This window comes from Taudactylus pleione, unplaced genomic scaffold (assembly GCF_031769625.1).
Source record: "Taudactylus pleione unplaced genomic scaffold, aTauple2 ptg000314l, whole genome shotgun sequence".
In the NCBI taxonomy this organism is placed as follows: Eukaryota; Metazoa; Chordata; class Amphibia; order Anura; family Myobatrachidae; genus Taudactylus; species Taudactylus pleione.
In genome coordinates, this window is record NW_028284715.1 from 6,047,181 (window position 1) to 6,071,664 (window position 24,484).

General features: G+C 43.9%; 1 protein-coding gene across 16 annotated transcripts in view; it reads right to left on the minus strand.

The window, feature by feature from the left end:
- Nucleotides 1-12,711: 12,711 nt before the first annotated feature.
- RIMS2 (regulating synaptic membrane exocytosis 2) overlaps nt 12,712-24,484 on the minus strand; it is an 801,312-nt gene continuing 789,539 nt past the window's right edge. For 14 of the 16 annotated variants that reach the window (XM_088442657.1, XM_088442652.1, XM_088442648.1 and 11 more), the window contains 5 exons: nt 23,508-23,649; nt 22,328-22,440; nt 20,642-20,743; nt 17,600-17,739; nt 12,712-16,107 (listed from right to left, as the gene is read on the minus strand). In XM_088442657.1, the coding sequence (XP_088298783.1) occupies nt 15,889-16,107; nt 17,600-17,739; nt 20,642-20,743; nt 22,328-22,440; nt 23,508-23,649 (716 nt within the window). In that variant the 3' untranslated portion in view covers nt 12,712-15,888. The remainder of the gene's footprint in view (nt 16,108-17,599; nt 17,740-20,641; nt 20,744-22,327; nt 22,441-23,507; nt 23,650-24,484) is intronic. The other 2 variants (XM_088442643.1, XM_088442656.1) reach the window with 1 other exon arrangement.

The window sequence follows — 24,484 nt, forward strand, 5'->3', positions numbered from 1 at the left end:
TCACCCCAGCACCTGTATCTCTCAGCCTCACCCCAGTCCCTGTGTCTCTCAGCCTTACCGACCCTGTGTCTCACAGCCCCATCCCCAGTGTCTCCCCAGCCCTGTGCTTTCATCGCCAGCCCCCATAACCACCACGCAACCTGTGTCTCTTCAGCCCAGCCAACATTTGTTTGCTGCCTGCTATTCCTCTTCCCTCGGGGTTCAGGCACGACCAGCTCCTCTCTGATCCAGCGGCATGACATCACACATGCTGCGTCGGCCTGCCGGCCTCCATCTCTCTGCCTGCGGCTGTGTGCCCTGCTGAATAGAGGGGTCCTGTGCAAGTGTTCCCCTTTTACCCCCGTCGCCAGGCCGGCCCTTGCTCCAAACTGTGACACAAAGTGATAGAAAAGCTTAGTGGGAGCATACAATGTAGTACAGTCAGGCTTATGTACTTCATGCTGGCATGTAACCGCTTCATTTCTATCTCTTCAATGTATCTCTGCTAAGAATATTACAGAAAAAATAGTTCTGGTGTTTAGCCAGTTAGGTATACTGACAGGTACACCCAGGGTCAGATTAACAATAGGGCAGATGGGACCACAGCCCCAGGCCTCCACATAAAACTAGGTGAATCATCATGACGATGAGCAGCTGCCCAGCTGGCCACACGGTCTGCTATAAATCATAAGTACAGTGTTACTTTTGTATTTCTATTTTCCTCACAAAATGATGCAATTTTACTACTTTTATGTATTTAGGGAGACATTGGGCCAGTGGCCACACCCAACCAGCACTGGTCACACCCACACAACACTGACCACACCCACTCAGCACTAAGCACACCCATACAACACTGGCCACACCCACACATCACAGGTCATACCCACACAGCACTGGTCACGTGCACACAGCAGTGGTCACGCCTCCTCCATTTCTCACAATAGGCCCTTGATCTATTCCAGCCCCAGGCCCATGTGGCCCTTAATCCGGGCCTGCTAATGGGCCATTGTATATGGCCCAGTAGCATATGGCAATCAGAACTGACATACTTTCTATTTGCATAAGATTCCACAAATTACAAATTAGATGCAGCTACTCACTTCTCCCTTGCAGCACGAGTAAGTGCGTCTATATTCCGCATTTACGGTACCTCCAGACTTGCAGATTTTTGTTCGCAGCCCTCAAGACTGTGTTCAAAAAGCCACTAGTCCAGGGCGAGATCAGGCCTTGAGGGGGGCAAGTTGAGGTGCTGGTAGAGGCGTTTCCACGCCCCCTTACAATGGCTACTCACCCCTCCCTGCACCTAGTTGAATTACAATGGCTACTCACCCCTCCCTGCACCTAGTTGAATTGACCCCTAATTATCACACTACCGTGATCTGGATTCAAAGCTTTCAAATACAATATAATACTGTAGGGTGGATTCATTTGTTATACAGCTTGGGGGCATATTCAATTGGACACGATGTTTAGCTAAGTAAAAAACCTCGCGCCCAATTTTGGAATAGAGCAGGTATGCGTGCTCCCGATACCCGTGGTAGCCAATTAAAAAAAGTGGCTGCGGGGTTTTCAGTTCTGAAAACCCTGCGTTTCTTAATTTTTTTTTTTTCAATTCTGCACTTACCTGCCCGGGGGTCTTCGGTGGTCTCCGGGGCTCCTGGTGGCCTCCCCTGTAACTACTCACTGGATAGGGGCTGCTGGGAGGCTCCAGGGGCTGGTGGAAGGGGCAAGGGCTGCTGGGAGATGTAGTTCTCCCAGCGCCCATTCCAGGGGGAGGGGCACACAGACACTGTGGGGGGGCCACACAAACCGGGGGTCACACACACACTCATGCACACACACACTCACGCATACACATTTACAAACAGTAACAAACACTCACACACACTGACATACTCACCCTGCTGCAGAAGAGCCGGCTTCCGACGCTGGATGCAGAAGACAGCGGTCCAGAAGGTAAGTAATTAAGGACTATTTAAGCTAATTGGAAACTTCCAATTGCTTAATTAGTCCTCAGGGGGGTACCGATGGGGTGCCAGAGTAAGTCCTGGTGATTTTTCCTAAAATTTACGATTTGAGGAAAAATCACACTTGCTCAGGAGGTGGGTGAATAAAAACCCCCCGGGACAGGTGCGGGTTTTTTGCTTTTCTCGCACACAATTGAATATGCCCCTTGGAGTGCAATAGTGCATTCTTTCCCAGTTGGTTATATTTGTATTATTATGTTTATATTAATAAATTGTACTATAATACCACACAGGGCCAGATTAACAATGGGGCGGATGGAGCAACAGCTCCAGGCCTCCAAATAAAAATAGGCCCATCATCATGACAGCATGATGTTGACTGACCATCTGCTGTCCACATGGTCATCCATAAATCATAAGTAGTAAAATTGTATTTCTAGTTACCTTACAAAATAATTTATTTTTCTTTTACATATTTACGGAGACATTGGTGTTGAGATTATAGCGCATGTATATGCCCATGTGGCTCTGGCCACACCACACAGCACTGGTCACACCTCATCTGCTTTTCAAAATAGGCCCTTAATCATTTGCAGCTCCAGGCCCACGTGGCCCTCAATCCGGCCCTGATACCACAAATAACTTAGGGCCCCATTAAACAATGCTAAAGGGTTTATGTCCTCCTTTCAATATTTAACAGGGAGCAGTAAACTAAGATTAGTCTACAACAGCTTAGATTTACGTAGGCTGATGGCCGCCTGATCGTGTTTGGGGAGTGGTGGATGTGAGATGCTTTCAATGGGTGTCTCTAAGCTTTGCTGCGTTCCCGATGGCTGAAAGTGTCATACGCTTGCGCAGACTGGTGGTCACGCATGTTAATAACACAGCATCCTGTCGCTTGCCGCGATAGGCAGCCAGCCACAGCGAGGAGGATGCCGCTGAGTAAGGGGATGTCGCTGGACTTCGCCAGAGGAGTAAGTAATGTTAAATACCAGTGGCATATTTGCTAGTATCACTGTGTTACTAAACAAAATACCACGTCACTGGTAATAAAATACATTGTTAAATGGGGCCCTTACATTTTTATTCATAAGAGTCAGACCACAGCGCCACCTTCCTGTGTTGTTTTTTTCGGCTTAAATAAAAAAATTACTATAGGATGGTGCGTTAACAAGAAAAAGGAGCTTTTGAAGTTACATCTTCATTCATCTACCCAAAATTAGAGTAGGGTACTGGATGTTGACGCCCAGCATCTTTGCACTCATTAAGTCATTGACAGGCAATGGCTCGAAAAGGCTTCCTTCAATCTCTCAACAAGGGAAGGCTCCAGTGGGTAGGAGGTCTCATTGCCAACATATGTGTATGATATATACACACAGGTTGCTAGAGATGCTGTGGGGTGCCGAGAGGCGGGGGAGCGGATACTAATTACCCAGGCCTGGGCTTGATGGAGTGGCCTGGGTCTGTCCCACCACCCCCCCTTACCTGTCAATGGCAGCAGTCTTTGTCGTGTGCCGGGCTGCAGTGGGTTCTGGGAGGCTGCTGCCCTTGATCAGCAGTGGCACGTTCCTCTGGCTATGTGGGGGAGGGAGCGATCACATTGATCCCCCCCCTGGATTTACCCCTGGCTGAGGAGCACACAGCACCCCCCTGTGGAGTGCAATGCAAATACTCATTTTTGAAAAAAATATCTTCTCCTCTGCCTGTGGGGGGAGCAATCACACTGATCGTGCCTCCCCCCTTGATTTGTGCCTGGCTGAGGGGCTCACAGTGCTCCCCCTCCCTAGCGGCATCTGTCTTGAACATATATGTCTACCTCAGAAATTGGTCCATTATGATCAGAATCCATTTTTACCTGAGAGTCTGAGGGATTATGAGTTATTTATTACCTCACAATGAATACCTGAGGAGAAGGAGATGATGACACAGTGACAGGCCTTTATGAGGTTTTTTAGTATGATGGGAGTCTGCTACATGCAGAGGCGAAAATATGACCTATATATGTGACAGAAACCAGCACTGTACCTTCTATCCTCAGCCTCTGACAGAAAACTCGTAAGTGCCCAATGTGACTTTATAGACACAGCTGCCCCAATTCCTGCCTCAGACTCCCACCCCATCTACCACAAAAGAGGGACTGAAGAATTATTCAATATGGGAAGGGCCAGCAGTGGGTTTATCATTAGAGTACCCATAAATCAAATTTTTGGTCTCCACTTGACGCCAGCACCGGGCCATGGTACAATGCCAGCTTTGTGCAGTACTGTTCTGTCTGCTCTGGACGGGATATATATTTGCCTGCTATGGGCAGTTCCAGGGACTGATAATATAGATTTGCCTTAACAGGCTTCCCTGTGAGAAATCCATTTTATTTGTATGTATTTATATTTTGCCAGCAACATACTAATCATAATATGGAGAAAAACCTGAATGGTAAATGGTCATCTTGTATTATGGATGAGGCATTTCTCATTCCCTCTGAAAAATCCTTTTCTCAGATGAGGGAGTAGTGGACACTGATATAGTTTTTGCCAAGTTTCTTTTATTTCCATTTTAGCAATATATGAGGAAAAACCAGTGTGTCAGTCAGAGAGACTGAGACTGCCTCCTCCATCCTTCAGCGCTGAGAGATAAACCGCCTCAGTGAGCATTAGTCCTGACCATCTGCCAGTGTGTGTGTGACCTGTGCACAACCTAGCCTGCTGAGTTGCGTCATTGTTATGCTGGGAACACAGTAGGCGGGATGCAGCAAGGTGAGAAATGCGGTCAAACCCCGAAAATGCGTGTTTGCCTGCATTTTTCAAATGCACCAAGCATCGCATTCCGGGGCTTGGTTGAGGTGGGTAATGCCACCTTCCTCATGAAGTTGCCCATAGAATCCTATAGGCTTCTTTCCACAGAGAACCACCCGCAGAGCGTGCATCCTTCTGCGAAGTCCCTCCATTGCAAAGGGCCGCTCTTACCGAGAGAGGTCCTTTGCGGTGATCGTCGTGCATACCGGCGTTACCAACGTCCACTATGCGATATGTTGTTGAATTAGCCGACGAGCAACATATCGGATAGTTCATTGTGTACAGACGATATGTTCAGACCCTCAAACATGACCCATTCCATTAGGTACAAAATGCTCTGCTCCTGGACTTCCCTCTTAATGTATGATTGCAGCCACCTGTGTTAAAACACCTGTCTCATCTATTACCTAGTTCAACACAGGTGTCTGTAAACATAAATTAGGTGGGAAGTCCAGGAACAGAGCATCTTTTTACCTGATGGAAGGGGTCATGTTGGAGGGTACATATATCTGTGAATGACATTCTGCAGCACAGCCGATGCCAATATATCTTGCAGATATAGCGGCACATTTGGCTGTGTGTACGGGTGACCTGTCAACCGCCCCGTACATTTGCTGCAGGTACTGCCGGTGAATGACATCTCAACTGGGCGGGTAAATTTAAGAGTCCGCCCAGTTGTAATGTCAGCGCAGACACATCGAGCAGTAGATTGATAAATGTGTATTGGCTTAACAATCGGCCATTCAATCTGTGTATCCCAGGGTCGGTCGACAAGTACCCACCTTAAGTGTCGGCAGGTTAGTGATTGAAAAATGGCACTCCCCTGCTTTTCAAAGGAGAACGAGGATGCTTGCTGCCCAAGCCCACCATCTGTTGGTAGGTGCCAGTCTCCTAAAGAACAAATAAATATAACAGATGCATTTTATTTGTTTAAAAACAAAAGTTGGAATGTACAGAATTCAGGATATCAACACAGGTCAACGCTGAGAACTTCAGATCAAGAAATAGCCCCCCTGAAAACTGGTAAATGAGTCGCATAGTGGGCCTGATTCAGACTTGGGACATACTTGCCGACATTCAGCTCCCTCCTTCCAGGAGGGGGCTGAATGTCAGCTTACAGCGGGGGGCGTGGCCGCACAGTAATGTTGTTGCGGGGGCGTGGCCGCAAGATTGCGTCATCGCGGCTCCGCCCCCTCTTCACAATGCCGGAGTCAACGGCATTGTAAAGCGGGGGGCGGGGCTGCGATGACGCGATTCAGCGCGAATCGCGTCACCGGGCCCCCCGCTGCGGGGGTTGTGCTAGTAACTCTGCGGGGGGTAGGGAGGGATGGCGGCTTGCGGGAGGCTTGCCTGCCTTCCCGGGGGGCCAGGAGCGGCACCCGATAATCGGGAGGCTCCCGACCAAATCGGGAGGGTAGGCAAGCCTGACTTTTGAATAGAGAGAGATATCTCTCTCTCAACTCATCATCTTGGTGAAACTGTGCTGCACTGCAGGTGGGGCAGATTTAGATTTGGGAGGGAGGTATCCAAACTGAAATCTAAATTGTAGAGTAATAATAAAGCTGTGCAGTATTTGTGAGCTACATGTAAAAGCAGCCAGTATTTACTCTACATGCAGGGGCGGATTGGGCCGCCGAGATGCCGGGCTGGTTCCCGCTGGGCCGGTCCCTACTATGGCTGGCCACCCCCCTACCCACCCGCTGCCACAATCGGAGCTCAGCTCCGATCGGGCAGCTTTGCAGTTGTCTAGCTTCTGCGCATGCGCAGAAGCTTACTAATTGAAAAAAAAATGGCCGACGGGGGAGCTGCTGCGCATGCCAGGCAGCAGCTCCTCCCATAAGCCTTTGCGGAGCTTGTCAGAAACAGCTGACAGCTCCGCCTCCAGCCCCTCCGCGCGGCCCGGCCTCACTCTGTGCATGCTGCAACAAGCAGTGACGCCGTCGGAGGGCAAAGACACAAGCAGCGGGCAGCCAGAGGAGCAGCAGGTGATGCCGGCGGCTGGACACAGGGACAAGCAGCTGACAAAGCATCACCAGGTAAGTGTTGGCTGCGGGGGGGGGGCAGATGGGAGGGGAGGGGGAGCTGACGTGGGGGGGCGGGGGGTTGAGCTAAAGATGCAGGGCTGGGGGGGGGTTGGTGCTGACACAGGGGCTGGGAAATAATGCTGAGACACACAGGGGCTCTGGGAATGAGGATGAAATACACAAGGGCTGGGGGGGGAAATGAGGCTGAGAGACAAACTGGTGCTGAAGAATAAGGCTGAGAGAGACACTGAGGCTTGGGGAATGGGGCTAAGAGACACACACTGGGGAAAAGGGTCAGAGAGACACACTTGGACGGGGGAAATGGTTAGATCTATAATACAGTGCTCCAAGGGACCTGTGACGTCACACACGTGACTCATCATCAAAGGGGGAGGGGCCAGGATGATAAAGGGGGGCCAAAAGTGTCCCCTCGCTGCGCTCTTCATGTTTCGGGCACGGTGGCTTGCTGCGCTCGCCAAAAAAATTTATTTCCCCTCTATGCCCATGTGGATGCTAACACAGGAGCTTTCTGGCCCTCCTGCAGCGGTCACGTGACTGCAACATCACAGAGGTCCTTTCTCACACACTGGGGCTGGAGGAATGGGACTGAGAGACACACTGGGGCTGGAGGAATGGGACTGAGAGACACACTGGGGCTGGGGGAATAGGACTGAGAGACACACTGGGGCTGGGGGAATAGGACTGAGAGACACACTGGGGCTGGGGGAATGGGACTGAGAGACTCACTGCTGCTGGGGGAATGAGGCTGAGACACACTGGGCCTGGGGATGGAGAGACACGGGTGGTCCTGGGGATGGAGAAACACATGGGGTCCTGGAGAGGCATAGGGGATTCTGGAGAGAGACAATGGGTCCTGGAGAGATGGAGAGACAGAGGGAGCCTGGAGAACCACAGGGGAGCCTGGGGATGGAGAGACATACGGGCATCTGCAGACACAGAAATTGTTTGATCAGGGAAATTAATTTTACCCTGCACAAAAACTTCTGCTACTGTAGGTTATGATGATGACATTAGTTATATTTCTACATAAACAGGCATCTTCCAGACAATGTGATCTTCTACATGAATAGTGAATACCGGCTGAAGACGCTGCCCAGTGAGGCTGAAATTCTTCAGAGGTTCCCTGTTGCAGAGAAGCCACCATATAGGTAAGAAAAGACTTTCAAACTGACTGGCCTGTACCTAGTGCAGAGGGATGGGGGGCCCCAAATAAAAGGGTGTCATTCACCCAGATTTCTGTTGCCGGCCCTGCTCCCCTCAGTGGCTTGCAAAAGCAGCTCCAGGCCCTAAGACGAGGGAGTATCCTGCCCTCCTCCACAGACTCCGCCCTTTCAACAGACCCGCCTTCTCAACACACCTGCCCCCTTTAGGGCTGCTTCCAGAAATTTATGGGGTTGGTTTTCCATCCCAATCTGCCCCTGCCTACATGTAACAAAATATATGTATTTACAGCCCTTGCATTGCAATATGGTTTGTTCAGGTTCACAGTTGAGAGAGATATCTCTCTCTATTCCCAACTCTGAATCAGGCCCTATGTGTCAGAGGAATAAAAGGAGGCAAGAAATTGGCATAAGGTATCCAAACAGACAACAAGGGCTATGTTCATCCTCTCCTCAGGGACACTTTCATCAGACAAAAAATATAAATATTACATTAAGGGCTTTCAAGTGCCTGGGAGAGAATCGGTATGAATGCCCGGTGATCGGGATGCCGGCGGTCAGAAGACCGACAGTGGCATCCCGATGTTGCACGTACCGAATGGGGCCGGTAAGTAGACTAACCCTCCTCCTCTCCACCCCTAACCCTCCCCTGGTGGTGCCTAACGCTAACTCCCCTTTCCCGCACCCTATACCTAACCTTCCCTGGATGGTGCCTAATCCTACCCCCACTCCCCGCAGCCTAACCCTAACCCTCCCTGGTCAGTGCCTAACCCTAAACCAACCCCGGAGGTCCCTAAACCTAACCCCCCCATTCCCGGGCTAACCCTTATACTTGCCCGCATACTTACCTTCGGGATGCCGGTGGTCAGGATGCCGACGTCGGTATCCTGATCTCTTTGGGATGGTGGCATAACCCTTATACTTGCCTGCATACTTACCTTCGGGATGCCGGTGGTCAGGATGCCGACGTTGGTATCCTGATCTCTTTGGGATGGTGGCATCAACATTCTGACGGGCGTTGTGATTCCGGTGTCAGTATAATGACGCCCGGGCCTATCCGCGGGCATCTTCACCGCATCCCACCGGGAAGTAGTTGAAATCCCCACAGCCAGGATGCAGAAGTTCACAATGCCAGCACTGGAATCCCAACACAAGTAAGAATCCAGACACTGGCATCCCAATGGTAAGTAGTGGGGTTAGGGTTATTTACTAGGGGGAGAGTTAGGCACTGGGGAGGGTTAGATTTAGGCACTAGAGGGGAGATTAGGTTTAGGTTGTGGGGAGGGAGGGTTAGGATACTTACCAACAGGTGTCGTTATCCTAACCCTGACTTTTTTTAATGGGTGAAGGTGATGACCTAGGGATCATAGTAACAATGCTATTATAAATGTTGGTAATCTAGTTACTGATATATTTTGTGGATAAAAGCTCTATGTCCAATTCTTTAGTTCTAATAATTTATCATTAACTGTCAATATTTCAGTTTCTTCTAAAGATACCTTACAGAGTGTCATCATGAGGGGGTCGAGAACACACCCGGGTGTCACCAAAATGCCGGCTCCTTTGCAGTGACAGGAGCTGGGCACTGCAGTGTGATGTGGACTGCAGCACCCGGCTCCTGCCGTAGAAAAGGAGCCGACAGTGCTGACAGACCAGTCTCCGGGGGCTGCCCCCGAAGTGATCGGGATCCCCAGCGAGGCCAGCTCCTTTATTTTAGACCACACCCCCTTTTCAAGGCGCTTCTGGCACAGAGGGATAGTCATAGTGCACCACGGGTGTCACCAAACCCGATGACACCTTTGACCTTACATTTAAAAACATAAAAAGGAACAATATTTATGTCACCCTACAGTGCAGGAGGTGGAACACGAACTTCAAATTTATCACAGTACATTTATTTTGTATTACAGATCTAAAGCAGGTGGGTGCTACACATGTTAGGTCTCCAATTAGGATCGAAGGGGGCAAATTGCTGTTCCAATGGCATAGAAACGCTGGCAACGGCACTGCAATTGGTACCCTTATGGCCCAATCTCACCACGGACTCGTACATTTGCGTACGCAGCCCTATGGGGCTGCGAACAAAAATGTGTCAGTCTGGAGGTACCGCAAGAGCAGCCGTCCTTCTGTGTTCCGGCGTCGGGATTAAGGATAGGTGTCGGTATTTTGACGCCTATCTTAAGTCCCTTGTCTGGCTTTCCACGTCGGGATTTAGATCATAACTGCAACCCGTAACAGCGGTATGCAGAACATATAGCTAACAGCAGCCTAGAGCTTAGGGTGTTGATGGGCGTTGTTGCCAGGTGTGATTGAGCTAAATACAGCGGTGGATGGTAACACTGGTGCCCTATACACTAGCGGTGGTGACACAGCGTACTTGCTGGTTGGCATTGCGTCTCTCTATGGTTTTAGGTGTTGAATTGTCTTTAAATAGACATCTGTTTTACTCTCACTGCTGAATAATGCACTCTGTACATTTATTCAAAGCAGTTTTGGATTCAGAGCTAAAGTCGCTTCCTTTCACTATTTCAAGGAATTCTGTATTTTTCTTTTATTTCTTTGCCCTAATTAATCCAACTGCCCCCTGTTGTCATGTTCCTTTCACCTAAAACCATGAGTAGTAGAAACAAAACATTCCTGCTCCCTCTTACATGACTTAGGGAGGTCTCTGCCTATATGGTCCCAACAACAGAGAGCACAAAGTGAGAGCAGGCTGGAAGACAAGGCCTATTTTGGACCCTCTATTTGCTCTGGTGATTTGTCCACTTCAGTCCCATTGCTAATAAAATCTCTGAAGCCAATTCAGGGCTCATTTTGAAGCCTACAATGCATTTAGCAATTTGTTGTGAGAACCTAATAACCCCAACAGTGCAGGGTAAAAGGTTATGGGAGAGTAACCTTTCACAGTAAAGGTGAAATTAGGCATTGATTGACCATCCAGTGACCAGGTTCTTTATACTTGGCAGAAGCCATTAGATCCTGACAGAGGTGAGTCCTCCCGAATGGCCTGGGTCACTCTGTAGGTTGAGTTTAGTAATGAGCTGGAGGAGTTGTGTAAATAAAGAAACAAAAAGTTTGCAATAGACTTAAGGGAAGATATATCAAGCAGTATAAAGAGTGAAGAAGTTGTGAAGTTGCCCATAGTAACAAATCAGTACCATTTAGCAAGTACATTCTATAAAATTATTGGTAGATTAGTTGCTATGGCCAACCTTCACCACTTCTCCACTGATTACTCTACTTGATACATTTCCTCCATAGTCTAGTGCTCAACATGTTTTTTTTTTTTTCTCTTTTTTGTTAATTAGGGCACTATGATGTCGCTCCAACCTCTCTGTTCCTCCAGAGAATCACAGGATCTATGGGAGAAGGGGGGGGGGGGGGTTATGAAAAATCTCCCTCTGAAAAATAAGCGTTGATTCTATCATTTTTGGTACAGAGGTGCTTTATGCAAATTTTTAAGTTGATTTATTTTATTTTAATACTGTTACACTATAGAACATTTTTTTTTTATTTTCTTTATATTGGAGTCACTGTCGTTTAGCGTATACATTAGGATGTTATGTACAGATTTACTACACTATTGTTGTTTATTTTTATTCATTTTAAATATAGGCAAAAATATGTGGATTCATCCTTGAAGATATTTTTAGTCGTCATTAGAAGATGGGGAGACTGTGGCTATTAAGGGATGCTCAACTGGTACAAGGGGCCTAATCTGTTTTATACTGTATGTTATGACAACATCCTCCACACCATTAGCTGCAGGGGGCAATGCTGGGTAAATCCGACAGCCTAGGAGCCTCGCACAGTAACTTATAGGGGCTGCTTCTGCTGTAGGAAATATATTTACATGTTACATTCGGGTCACCACCTGAAAACGGGAAGCAGTAAAAATGCCAACAGCGGGGATTCCGGCGGTCAGAATCCCGGCACCAGCATTCCCGCCGCCGGAATCCCAAAGTAAGAAGCGGGTTGGGGGGAAGGGTTAGACACTACAGTAGGTGGAGGGTAAGGCACTAAGGGGGGAGGATTAGGTTTAGGGTGTGGGGAGGTTAGGTTTAGGCTCTAGGGGGGGTTAGGATCAGGCACCAGGGAGGGAGGGTTAGGGTAGGGAGAGGGGGATGGTTAGGATATCGACCAACAAAGTGTCGGTATTCTAACCCTGTCGGGATGCCGGCATCGGGATTCTGACCGCTGGCATCCCGTACCCATTCCCCTGAAAACACCGACAAACATTATTTGATAAATAGACCCCCTTAGAGGCAGGTTTGTGCAGTTGGTACAGTAATACAAGAAGGACTTTACTAAGAATATATTTGTTCAGAGACACATGACAAAGTTTGAAAGTTCGAAAAACTGGTTGATGCAAAGTGATATATGAATTACATTATATGCCTTCTAAGCCTCCTTTGTGTGCTGTCCTACACAACAGTACAGTTCAACTTTTGTACAGTCCAGGGCGGCATGGAGTGCCGTGACTGCATCATCATAGCCCTGCCCCACTGCCATCAAACCCATTCCCTCATGATTGTCAGAGACTGGTCCTAGCCTTTGAGAGTCCGGGAGATCCCCCTGAAATTCGAGACCTGGTAATTTTGTGTTAAACATAGTGGCTGCCTCTTTTTGCCTGCATATTTTTGTCAGAACTTTTTGTCAGAACTTTCACTTACAGTACATGAAATTCATCTTTAAACCGCTTTTTTTTCATATATTTTTCCATAGGACATGAAAACAATTGCTGCACAAATAAAACATCATGATCCAAATTTGTAAAGAAAATGTTTTATTTAAAGTGTTAAATACCACCACCTTAATTAATATGCTTTACATTAGTTGGTGCTCATTGCAAGGCTAATCTGCCATATTACCCAACTGTAAATTCCTCTTGCTTTTAAAACGTACTATGTACAAGACTGCAGTAGTCACTGGGATAGTGCGAATAACATGACTACACCATGGGCACAGCTGCAGACATGTGAAATAAAAAAAAAATACATCAATTTTATTTCTTTTAAAATAAATACTGCATAATGATACTTATGTACAAATCTTATATACGGTCTTGTTCTCCCTATAAAAATTAGAAAGAAAAAAATGCATCTTGGGATTTTTATTTTCAGAAAATAACATATTACACTGCATTTTCAATACCAGAAATTGTTTTATTATTTATGACATGATGATACTGTAGATGGTACTTTATTTTTTTATATATATAATATATATATATTATATATATCTATAATCTTTTTTTATTTTATTTTTTGTTTAAATTATCATTTTGCTGGTTCACAACCATTTAAAATTACTTTGATAAACAGTGTTATCAACTTCATAATTAATATAATATTTGGTAATCTATCTACTGCATGGAAAAACAATTATATAAATAAAAAAAAAGGCAATTATGATCAGGGAAATGTTTTATTTTCCTTACTTTTCTTGCCAATTTGCATTGGTGTGTATTAAATTATACTAAAGAATAAAGTGTATTCAAAATATTTTTCCATGAGCAATCACATTTAAATAATATTGTCAATTCTGTCTATATGTGTGCTCACAGATGTGTATATTCATATACACACAATCATATGCATAAACACATATATAAATATTCCTATACACATTTGAAATGCAAACTCACATGTAAGTGTATTTGCATATAAACAGCATATTTATTTAATTTTGGGAAGTGGTAGGAAAACTATGACTCCCTAACTATTGCAAAACTACAAGTTACGACACGCCATGCTGGGCATGCTGGATCTTATAGTTCCGTGACAGCTGGAGAGCTACAGGCTACCCAAAACTGATTTTGGGAATCCAGAAAATAAGACAAAAAAGGCAATGTCATATTCCACTTGTATGAACTAGTGAAATATATATACTTTGAATTTCAAGATGCAATACCTTCAACACACCCAAACACATATTTTTGGTTTGTACCTTACGGGGACTGAAAGAGAATGAGCAGAGATGTCCCACTGGGCTCAACAGTTGTGCTCCACAAAGTTGTGGGACCACAAATATGGCAGCCAGAGCCCTGTGGGTAAATTATTATTATTATTTAAGAAACAAATAATTAAAAAAAAGCTCAGAGACTGATCTCACTATTTTCGCTTAAACATTACAGTTCATTTAAAGGAGAGTGCCATCAGTCAGACACGTGTTTAGGCTGTGCCAACCAAGACACTGGGCGAACTGTCCACTGTAACAAAGCTCTTGAAAAGTTTGACCTTTGCAGTGCTGAAAAATTAAAGAGCAATTAAAAACTTCACCTGGTATGATAAAGATCTCTGACAAAGTGCAAAAAGGTCGTTCATTCTTTAAAAATAGTGGATACTATAACGCCCCCCATGATAGGAATTTCAGTTTAACCCTCAAGATAACATTGCTGGGTGCTGAGAAAGAATTTAAGAGGTCTGAAAATGGCCACATAAAGTAATTTTTTTTCCATTAAGACTCAATTTTGATGGTGAAAAAAATAGTTACCATGCACTGTACAAGATATTGCAAAAAAGTTCAAATATCTTCTATATCAAAGACATGCTGATTTACCGTAGGTATTCTGAAGCCATGTTGCAAAATACTTTTCAACATGCTTGAAATAAAGAAAGGTTGCTATGCAATGGGCACCAGGAGGCTAGCCTCTCCTGAACTTGCCAGGTCAAACAATGTATTTTATTTAAGAATTCAAGAATGCAGGGAAAAAAGTCTGCAACACTTTTCCAAAAAATTGGGGGAGGAGGAGCAGTCACGGCACACGGGGGGTAAATATGTGTGCCGCCAACAAACCTGAAAGAATGGATTCAGAAAAGAGGTCCGGGAGATATGTGGGATTGAAAGACACAATGCAAAAATAGGGACTAGTGAGAGAAGAGATAATAGACATGTACAATTTGCACATAATGTTAAACTTTACAAGGTTTGTACCTTTTACATTTAAATAAATTGTATATGTTACATTTATTTCTTGTCACATAAAGAGAATTTTAAATATTTGCTAGAAATAATTTTTTTTCATTCGTTGTTTTTTTTTATACGTGTCTGCAAAAACACAGACCATGATTGGTTTTTAAGAATGATGAACGTGGTTTGTCTTTGTTTCACGCCGGTTGCATTCTCTCCCCTTTTTAAAACCATGCACTATTGAAATTTGTTTTCTTAAAAAGAATATAAATTGTTGAAAATGGCTGTATCTTTTTTGCTAAATTTTTTTTTTTGTAAGTTGCAGCCTAAAGAAAATAATTTTTGTATTCACTTAGATCCGTGTCCATGCAAAATAAAATAATTAAAAAAAAATTGTTTTAGTTTCTTAAGTACCGAATAACCACAGAAAATTCTTCCCCAGAGAAATAATCAAAGATTGGATTCCTTTTATGTTTTACGCTAAGCCAACTTATTTTTTAGGACTATGGGCCTATGTGATCTTTCACAATAATCGTCCTTTATAACACTGGTGTTTTTCTTTGATGCCATCTTCTGCGACTGTCTCATGCTTTACTGACCCGCTTACAAAGAGCTCTTTCTTGGGGGGGGGGGTTCCCAGTCCTTAGGGGCAAATACAAAAAAGAAAACATTGCAACAACGTGATATGCCATTGACGATGACTTTTGTTGCATGAAATATTTCTTTTTTTTTTATTGTCAGTAATCCATGGCTTCAGATTCAGCTAGAACTGAGCTTCACTGGTCTCCAAACCCGTTGGTTAGCTCCACTTCTTCACCTGAGAACCTTCTATAGCGCACAATGTGTGCGACTTCCACTGAGAATGCAGGATCGCTTGGTATCCCTAGAAACAGGCTCAGAAGACACAAAATTAAGCATGCAGTGTTTACCAGGGTGCGCGACCTGTCATATTTTGTTTTGTTGTCATATTGTTTTGTTTGTTTGTTTTTGAAACGCTGGTTGTTGCAGAGTCAACAGTTTTTCACAGGGGCTATGACCGAGCATAAGAATGTCCTGTGGAACTTTCAAGAGATGACTGGGATGCTCTTCTGGTTAGAGGAGCTAATGTTGGGTCTACTAGAGAGGAAGGGGGGAAAAGTTTAAACCATCCAATCACCATGTTGGACAGGTCCAGTTCATCTAAAAGTATCTGTGCCACACCCATAAAAGACTTATGATCCATACGTCCATAATCTCCCCACACAATTATCTGATGAAATAAAACAAGAGATGAAATAGAATTAGGTTCACCAGTCAATTATAACGCAAACTCTAAGATCATTTTGATTGCTACTATGTGCATAGAAATATGTTTCTTTAAAACATTTATTTGGTTCCTCCATTAACACTCAATAGGTTTCCTTAATTTTTTTGTGCAACATGATAATAATTAGTATATACATACCTTAAGTAAGAACTCCAAAATGAGTAAGTGATCCCCGTTATTCAGGGTTGGGTACGGGATGCTGGCGCTCAGGATTCCAGCACTGAGAATCTCAACACCGGCATCTCGACTAGGTTAAAATATCGACCCCAGTTGGTAAGTACCCTAACCCTACCCCTAAACCTAACTCTCACTCCCTGCAGCCTAAACCTAAACCTTTACCCCCCCCCCTGCAGCCTAAACCTGACTGACATCAACACTCCATCTATTCTACGGGCAGCTGGGAGAGCCTGAGAGTACTGGATAATGCGCCAGGAACCGAGAACCCACTGCCCTGTCCCAATCCACAGTGTGTTTTGAATCCCGTAATACCTGCGATTAAATGATTATAATCACGGGTAATTTTGGGGCCCAGAAACGTCCAGGATTTTCTTCCCTAGCAGGCATCCCAAGCTATTGGTTATGTCATATTGTTATGCATAGCTTCAGTTTCAATACACTTTGTAAATTCAAGTCTGCTCTTGACTGATTGATATGATAAACCTAGAAGATTCCAATTTCTTTTCCTATGTGCTTGACAAAAAAAACATCCTTGTAACATCAGCACCACGCTTGGTATCCTGGGAGTGCCACAATTCCAAAGAGACTACTATTGGAAGATGAATTTTTCAATCATCACTGATCAGTCGTGGTCATACATTATGCAATTATCGGCACGATCCGCTGGTAATCAGCGGATCGGGGTGGAAATTGCATAATGTATGCCCGGCTTAAGAATCGTTTATCTTTTACCTCTGCCAGCATAGCTACTGTAGTTCCAGCAATGTACTTTTCTGCAAATGCCATCCTCTCATTCTTTTTCAATACACGCTTATTTGGAAAGATCTTCTGAATGAGGGGAGACCTATAATAAAATCAATGAAGGCTGCATTCGCAACGATATTACATTAGCCCATCAGCCTCATGTGCGCTTCAAAGGAATCTCCTCTTAAGCACATAAACGGACGATAGGAAACATTAAATCGCAAACAAAATAAAAGTGAACATAACAATTCACTTAATTGTTATACTTGAACAAATATGTTCTGCAGGTGTGGAATAGTGCATTGGCTTACCCATAGTAACACTCAGGCAGGGGCCCATAATGATAGCCTCCCGTGCTGCCCACCGTGCAACAAAGACGGGCAGGGTGCGTCTGGAAATGCTGCGGATTGTTGGGCTTCGGAGGGGCACCCATGGTAGTTCCACCTCTAATATTTCGTTTACGTTTACTAAGCCAACTTTTTCTATTATATTTCACTCATGAAAACCACTTTACCTGTAAGACTTTTCCTTGCGGTGATTCTTCAAAGGATAACAGCTGCTGGTATAAAGGCTCCAGCGTTTTTCTTGCTACCTTTGTTTTCTTTTTGGCTATGCAGACCCCATTTTCTAAGAGATACACTTTTACATACGGTGCTACAGGGAGGAGAAAAGTAGAACATTGAGTTATGACAGGCACGAACTGCAGATCCGTCTGCTGGACACGGCGTATATAAATGAGTGTCTTCATATGAAGAAACAATGTAACAGATTGTATATACAAGGACGATGCAGGATAACAATTTAAATAATTACATTATCATAATTTCCAATTTCCAGTTGGTGGTACAAAATAAATGATATGATATTGAGTCATTAGCCTAATCTGTTCTAAACATGACAAAGCTTTGAGGATAAATGGGACAATTATATTGGCAACAAAGAACTAAACCAATCAATTACAGAGCGCTGTAACATGTATGCAGACCGCCGACGGATATTCATTAGGTTGTTTTATAGCTGTCAGTTTGTGTTCGTAATTTAATGTTTAATTCTGGATCAATAAAATTTAGAAATGTAGCCCTGTTCGTCAGTAGCAATTTCCTCTATAAGTACATATAATTATTTTTAACTGACTTAATCTTTGTAAATGTGTTTCTCTCAAGAGTAAAAATGATGTAATTGTAATTAAATAAAAAATAGATCAAATACTATGGCTATTCCTATTGACAAGAGATATAAATATAGTAACTAAAATTTCACCGCACTAAAGGGTAAATTTATTAAGTGTCGGTTTTGCAAACCCCAGATTTACCAAACCAAACCACTGTAAAACCACCAGCGTAGAAGATGCCTCACTAGTTCTTTACATGTAAAGAATAGAATAGAAACCATCAAAGTTATCAAGCAGCAGTTTAACCACTGACAAAACCACCTAAAAAATGAGTTATTTAGTCGAGCATGCCTTTGGAGTTATCTGGTCAACCATAAGTTGAGGAATCCCAATACACTTATAATAAAGGCAGTCATTCTGTATTGGATAAGGAGGCAGATAACATTAATAATTCTCTTATGGGGAAAATATTATTTTATTAATTTATTGGGGGTGGTGAATTATTATTTAATTTTATTAAGAGAGCGATAGTATTTATTAATTATGTTAAAGGAGAATATTAACAAATAGTTTATTAGTGTTAGGATTTTTTTTTTATGATGGGGAAAACATTTATTATTTTATAACAGGGACAACATTTATCATTTTATGGCCCTATAAATGGTACCCACATAATAAAATAATACATTTGGCCCCGTCATAAAAACAGTTGTTTTTTTTAACACCGATTAACATTTAGTTAATATTCCCCTTAATATAATGAATAATAATACGCTCTTAATGAAATTAAACAATAATCCCCCCCCCTAACACATTGATAAAATAATATTATCAATGTTATTTGCCTCCTCATTCAATACATAATGATTGGCCTCAATATAAGTGTTTTATTTCTCTACTTCTGATTGGTCGGACAGATGCAGGGATTTTGTGGTGTTTTTTTCCAGGGCTTTTGACCAAATCACCAGTGGCTTGGTCATTTATAAACCTATGAATATAGACGGAGATTTTCAAAACCACTGAATAGTAAATTAAGTGGCTTGGTGCTTTAAACTGGTGGCGACGTCCAGTGGTTTAAAATCTTCGGCAAAACCACCGTTTAGTAAATTTACTCCAAGGAGTTCTTCTACCTTTCACTACTTGGAACTAACCTGGACCCAGTGTATCATCACAGTATTGAAAACATGCCTATTAGAGGGTACTCATGCTTGACTTTGGGATTGCATTGCATCTATCTATCTATCTATCTATCTATCTATCTATCTATCTATCTATCGATCGATGCAATATATTTCTTCAGGACACAGTAGGACTATCTGGATTTGTTGTAGACCTCTCTGCAATTGAGATGGTTTTGCCTAACTATTTATACTGGTCATTTACTATACATTTACTTTACAATACCATGGCAACCAATCAGATATATTATTGAATACTGCAACAGACTGATAAAAGGTAACTGGTGAATGGGTTACAGCATATGGCACTTATGTTAGTAGATGTCCTCCAGTGACTGGCTGGGAATCTTAGAAGATGGAAAGCCTAAGGTTACTGGCCTAAAGCAGGAGTGGGCAATAACCGGCCCCCCAGCTGTTGATGAACTACACATCCCAGCATGCCCTGCAATAGTTTAAGCAAGGCCATATAGCAAAACTGTGGCAGGGCATGCTGGGATGTGTAATTCTACAACAGCTGGGGGGACGCTTATTGCCCACCCCTGGCCTAAAGGCTTGGATAATTGAGGATTTCTAGATATAGATAAATTAAGAGCCTAGTGATAGTGATAGACATGAAAACCAGTGTCGGTGTTCATTAGACTATATGTAACTTGTGCTTAGTCTATATCACAAGTTACAAATGTGGTTACACTCACTAGTGCATTGTGGTCATAGCGATCCTTGATCTCAATGTTCGGCAGATCAGGCATCACCACTGACTGGAAGGAAATGATCTGTGTATATGTGCTCTAATACTAAGCAATGCCAGGTGTTGGCTAAGAGAAAAGACGGCATTCTCTTACTATTGGATGTGTAAGAGACATTTAATTCTGTCAGAATAAGTAGGACGCTCTCAATAACCAGCTGCACCCAGTTTACAGTTTCAAAAAGCTTGTAACTAAGGGCCTATTATCCCTCCAGTCTGTTAGGCTGGCGCAAAACATTCTCTTGCAAAATACTACTATAGATTCCTCAACACAACCAAACCAAGAGAGGGCCTTGTATTATTTCAGTAGTGAGACAGTGATATGAAGCTGCAACACAGATTCTGCAACTGATTTGCATCACTGGGTACATGTCTCATATCACCCTAATCTCACACCCCGGGGAGGAATGATCATGGAAGTGATGACTGCAAGCAGAGTTCAAGCAATATAGAACAGGACGGGACAATAGAGGGATGCTGAATTCTGATTTGTTTGCATTAGTGAATAAGAAAAGGTCTCACCTGGCAGTGTCTTTGACCCTGGTTTTACAACAAGACCACGGGCTCGTATAACTTCTACTTCCAATTGGCCTTTCTTGTCCATCATTCCAACCTGGATATCACCTATGGGATAGAAGCAGGAGAAAGGAATGATTACTGTACAGCACCGTGGACTATGCTGGTCATTTATACATAAAGGAGATATATATATATATATATATATATATATATATATAAACAGTATATATATGTATATTACACATATTGTTACCCCTCCACCCCCACCTGAACCCAGCTATCAATGGACACAGGTCCAATTGGAAACTTCACGTTAACAAACTCTGCTGATTGTACATAAAATCCTGCGCTCATCTTGTTGCTGTCAGCCTCAGGGGACGGCGCTGCAGACTTGTTTACTTAATGCAACTATTAATTAATAAAGTTAAATAAATATTATATTGGCATGGAAATTAAATGTACTAGTATTACACCACAAGAATCCTTTCCTTCAAAAATAACCTATATGTACCTAACACACAGTGAACATTTCATTACGGTGTCACTGCACCTAACAACTAGCTCCTGGTACCCAATACTCTCCAGTACTGTAAGTGTCAGGGCCGTAACTAGGGAGGAAGAGAGCTTCCTCTTCTTTTATCCCCAGCATCTCCTGGCCTCCCCTATCTCTTCCCTGGCCCTTCCCCATGAGGCCATGGCCCTTTTTACGAGTACGCTATCTTATATCCCTATATCCCTATTTGAAAAATGTGAGGGGGGGGGGGGGGGGAGGCCCAATGCTCTTTCTGGCACAGGGCACCAAAAAGTCTAGTTACGGCGGCTCTGGTAAGTGTAGTATAAAAAACAATACAACATGGCTGACAAAGTACTTTAAATCTCACTGAAGATACTTGCAGGATTGTGGTAATAACCACATTATATAACCATGTACTATTATTCCATATCTGATGGAAAGCAATGAGAAAAGCAGAGTTCTCCTGGCTCCTCAGTGTCACACAGAATAAGCTGTTTATTATGTAGCAGCTCCCGGTGTGTGTAGTATCAGGCACTGCCGTATCTATAATGGGTGTGCATATGGGCCCTTGGGTCCAGGGAGTAACACACCGCACACCCTGTACCTAAGTTTAATACCACTCCTGAGTCCTGTGTTTGACCTGCAGCAGTAGCAGCGTAAATCACCGGGAAAATGGCAAGGCGGCCATTTTCCCGGAGTTCTGCACAAGCACAGTAGAGGAGTCCCCGGTACCAAGGCATGGGCGTGGTTGAAAGCAGCTTCACTAAAGACTTACAGTAAGTGCAGTGGTCAATATTCTGTGCAAATGCTTTCATGACAATTAAACATTTTACTGACACATATACTTTATACTGAAAATTTAATTAGTTTGTGTTAATGACATTGTTTAGTGAAACATAGGCAAATAATTCATTCTGTACAGAAACTAATTTTCTGAATACGTAGAGCTCCCATTGTTAGGTAAGTTGCACGAAATTGCTAGTGCCGGTTGTAATAGTTCTAGCTCAGTAAAGTAGACCGTGTGTCCTCGCATTTTTAACTCTGAATGCACCTGGATACATATTTGGGTTTGACGTTTCATATAATATCTAGGATGGATGATGGAAAGGGTACTGTAGGTGGAACAAAATGTGGCATTTACGTTGTAGAACTCTGTCAGGACACTGATAACGTACCCATGGAAGGAGTTGCTAATGTCTGTCGTCCAACTAATTGTGCAGGCCCGAGTCCATCCAAGAAATCGCTGAACTGGCTGTCAGACCCCAACCGGACCCCAGGAAATATTAGGCTGTGGAGCAGATGAAAAATATTGTTTCAGTGTATAACGTAAGAAAAATTTAATTTATTACACTGCTCTGGGTTTGATTTAAACAAAATTTTAAATTCTACCAGCTATTCATTTAATAACGATGGTCCCCAATAGTGTCTACCCCTTTTATCTAAAACACAATAGCCGGAAGTACAGGGCGGAGGGGGACGGGCTTGGGTTTGCAGCAGTTTCTGTCTAGAATGGTTGGTGACACTTAGGGCCTGATACAGAAGCGTACGCTATACCGACGTTTACTCAGCTGAGCAATAATCGCTAATCTGCGCATGCGTCTGAGTCGGCCAGTGCAGCGTCAAGGTACATTATTGTAATCGCTCACAGCAACTATTTACTGGCAGTGTGATTGACAGATAGGGACTGATTGTGGGAGCTACCAGAGAGTTGTGGACATTTTCAGGGCGGGCCACAGCCTGCGTCTGCTATCCTGTACGCAGAGAAAGTGGCTCCGGCATTTCAGTACATCTGGCCAGTCTGTGCCACCATAGGGCTGCTTAGAAGTCCAATTATCGAAGGATCTGCAACCAATGTTGCATCTTTGTATGCAGATGCAGGATTGTATAACTAGCTATGGACGACTGGGTGACGCCGCACAGAGCGCAGCGATCTTTGTGGGGGCACGGCCGACCATCCACGGTCCCTGTATCTGGGTGTGGTACAGCCAGAATCGCAGATGCAGTGCTGCCTGGACGCGCTAAACGGCAGACTGCAGTCATAACAGCTCCCCAATGCATCCTGAGGATGCCTCTGTTCCGGTTGCTTGTGGCCCCACCCCCCCATGGCATGAAGTCATGCGATGAGGGGTGTGTGGCCGGCACCAGGTGCCATAACTCGAAGTTACGGCGCTGTGAAGACGTTTGGATTTGCAAAGCCGCAGGTATGCGTCTCAATATATTCCACTGCGTCTGCGACGGCAGCGTCGATGGCATTAGTTTACATCTCTGAATCAGGGCTACCGATTCTTGTACTAGACATTTACAGTCCCTTACAGCCGAGCTCTCATATATGAGTGAGAAGGTCCAGGGACTTACTTTCCCTCCGAGCTGTAACTGTTCATACTTCCATCATTAGACTCCCGACTTGCTTGTCTAGTCATCCAATTTCTCATCTCTACTGCCAGTCCCGTTTCCGTACTTCTCTGTATCGTGCTTTTCAACTTCTTACCCCCAACTTCTGAAAAAAATAAATAGATTAAGAAATATATATACTGTATATATATATATATATATATATATATATATATATATATATATATATATATATTGCAGTTAGATCACAATGTTAACTTCTCTGGTCTTTGTCTTGGTATTTCCATACACTTTGAATAATATAGAGACTGTATTACAAGAGTGTTATAAGTTCCAAGCCAGTTATCTGTTGCCAGGTCAGTTTTATTTTACAATTTAGTATTTGAAGACAGAACATTACTGCTGATGTCACACTGATAAACCTGGATCTTATACAGCATGACGGAAGATGAACAAACAAGGCTAATACCTAAATTGAATTACTCTGTACCACAAGACGGAAATAGGTTTTGTGATGATGACCAGAACTCAATAACTCAATAACACATCTATTGACTTAATTTCAGGATATCTTTAAGGACCGTGTACACACTGATTGCTTTTGGCTCCTTCGTAATGAGCCCAACAAAATATTTCCATATTTACAGTATAACTAGTTTGGATGTTTGACAAAGTTATGTGGATTCTTCTTGAGGATGCGCCTTATTCAGGATTAAAGACCTGATTCAGACCCGGTCACGAGCGCATAGCGCTCGCAAGCAGGTCGATGGTGGTGTACTGCGCATGCACGCCACGCGCATGTGCAAGCCCCGGAGCGAGAGAGAAATTCTCTTGCTCCGGGACTCACTACAAAGGGGACGGCTGTCGATGTTGATCAACAGCTCGCCCCGTTTTGTAGGCGGGGAGGGAGGGTGGCTACACAAACGGATGTCAGTGGAGAGCTTCCTGCTCTGTTAGGGCAGGAAGCTCTCTGGGGCTTG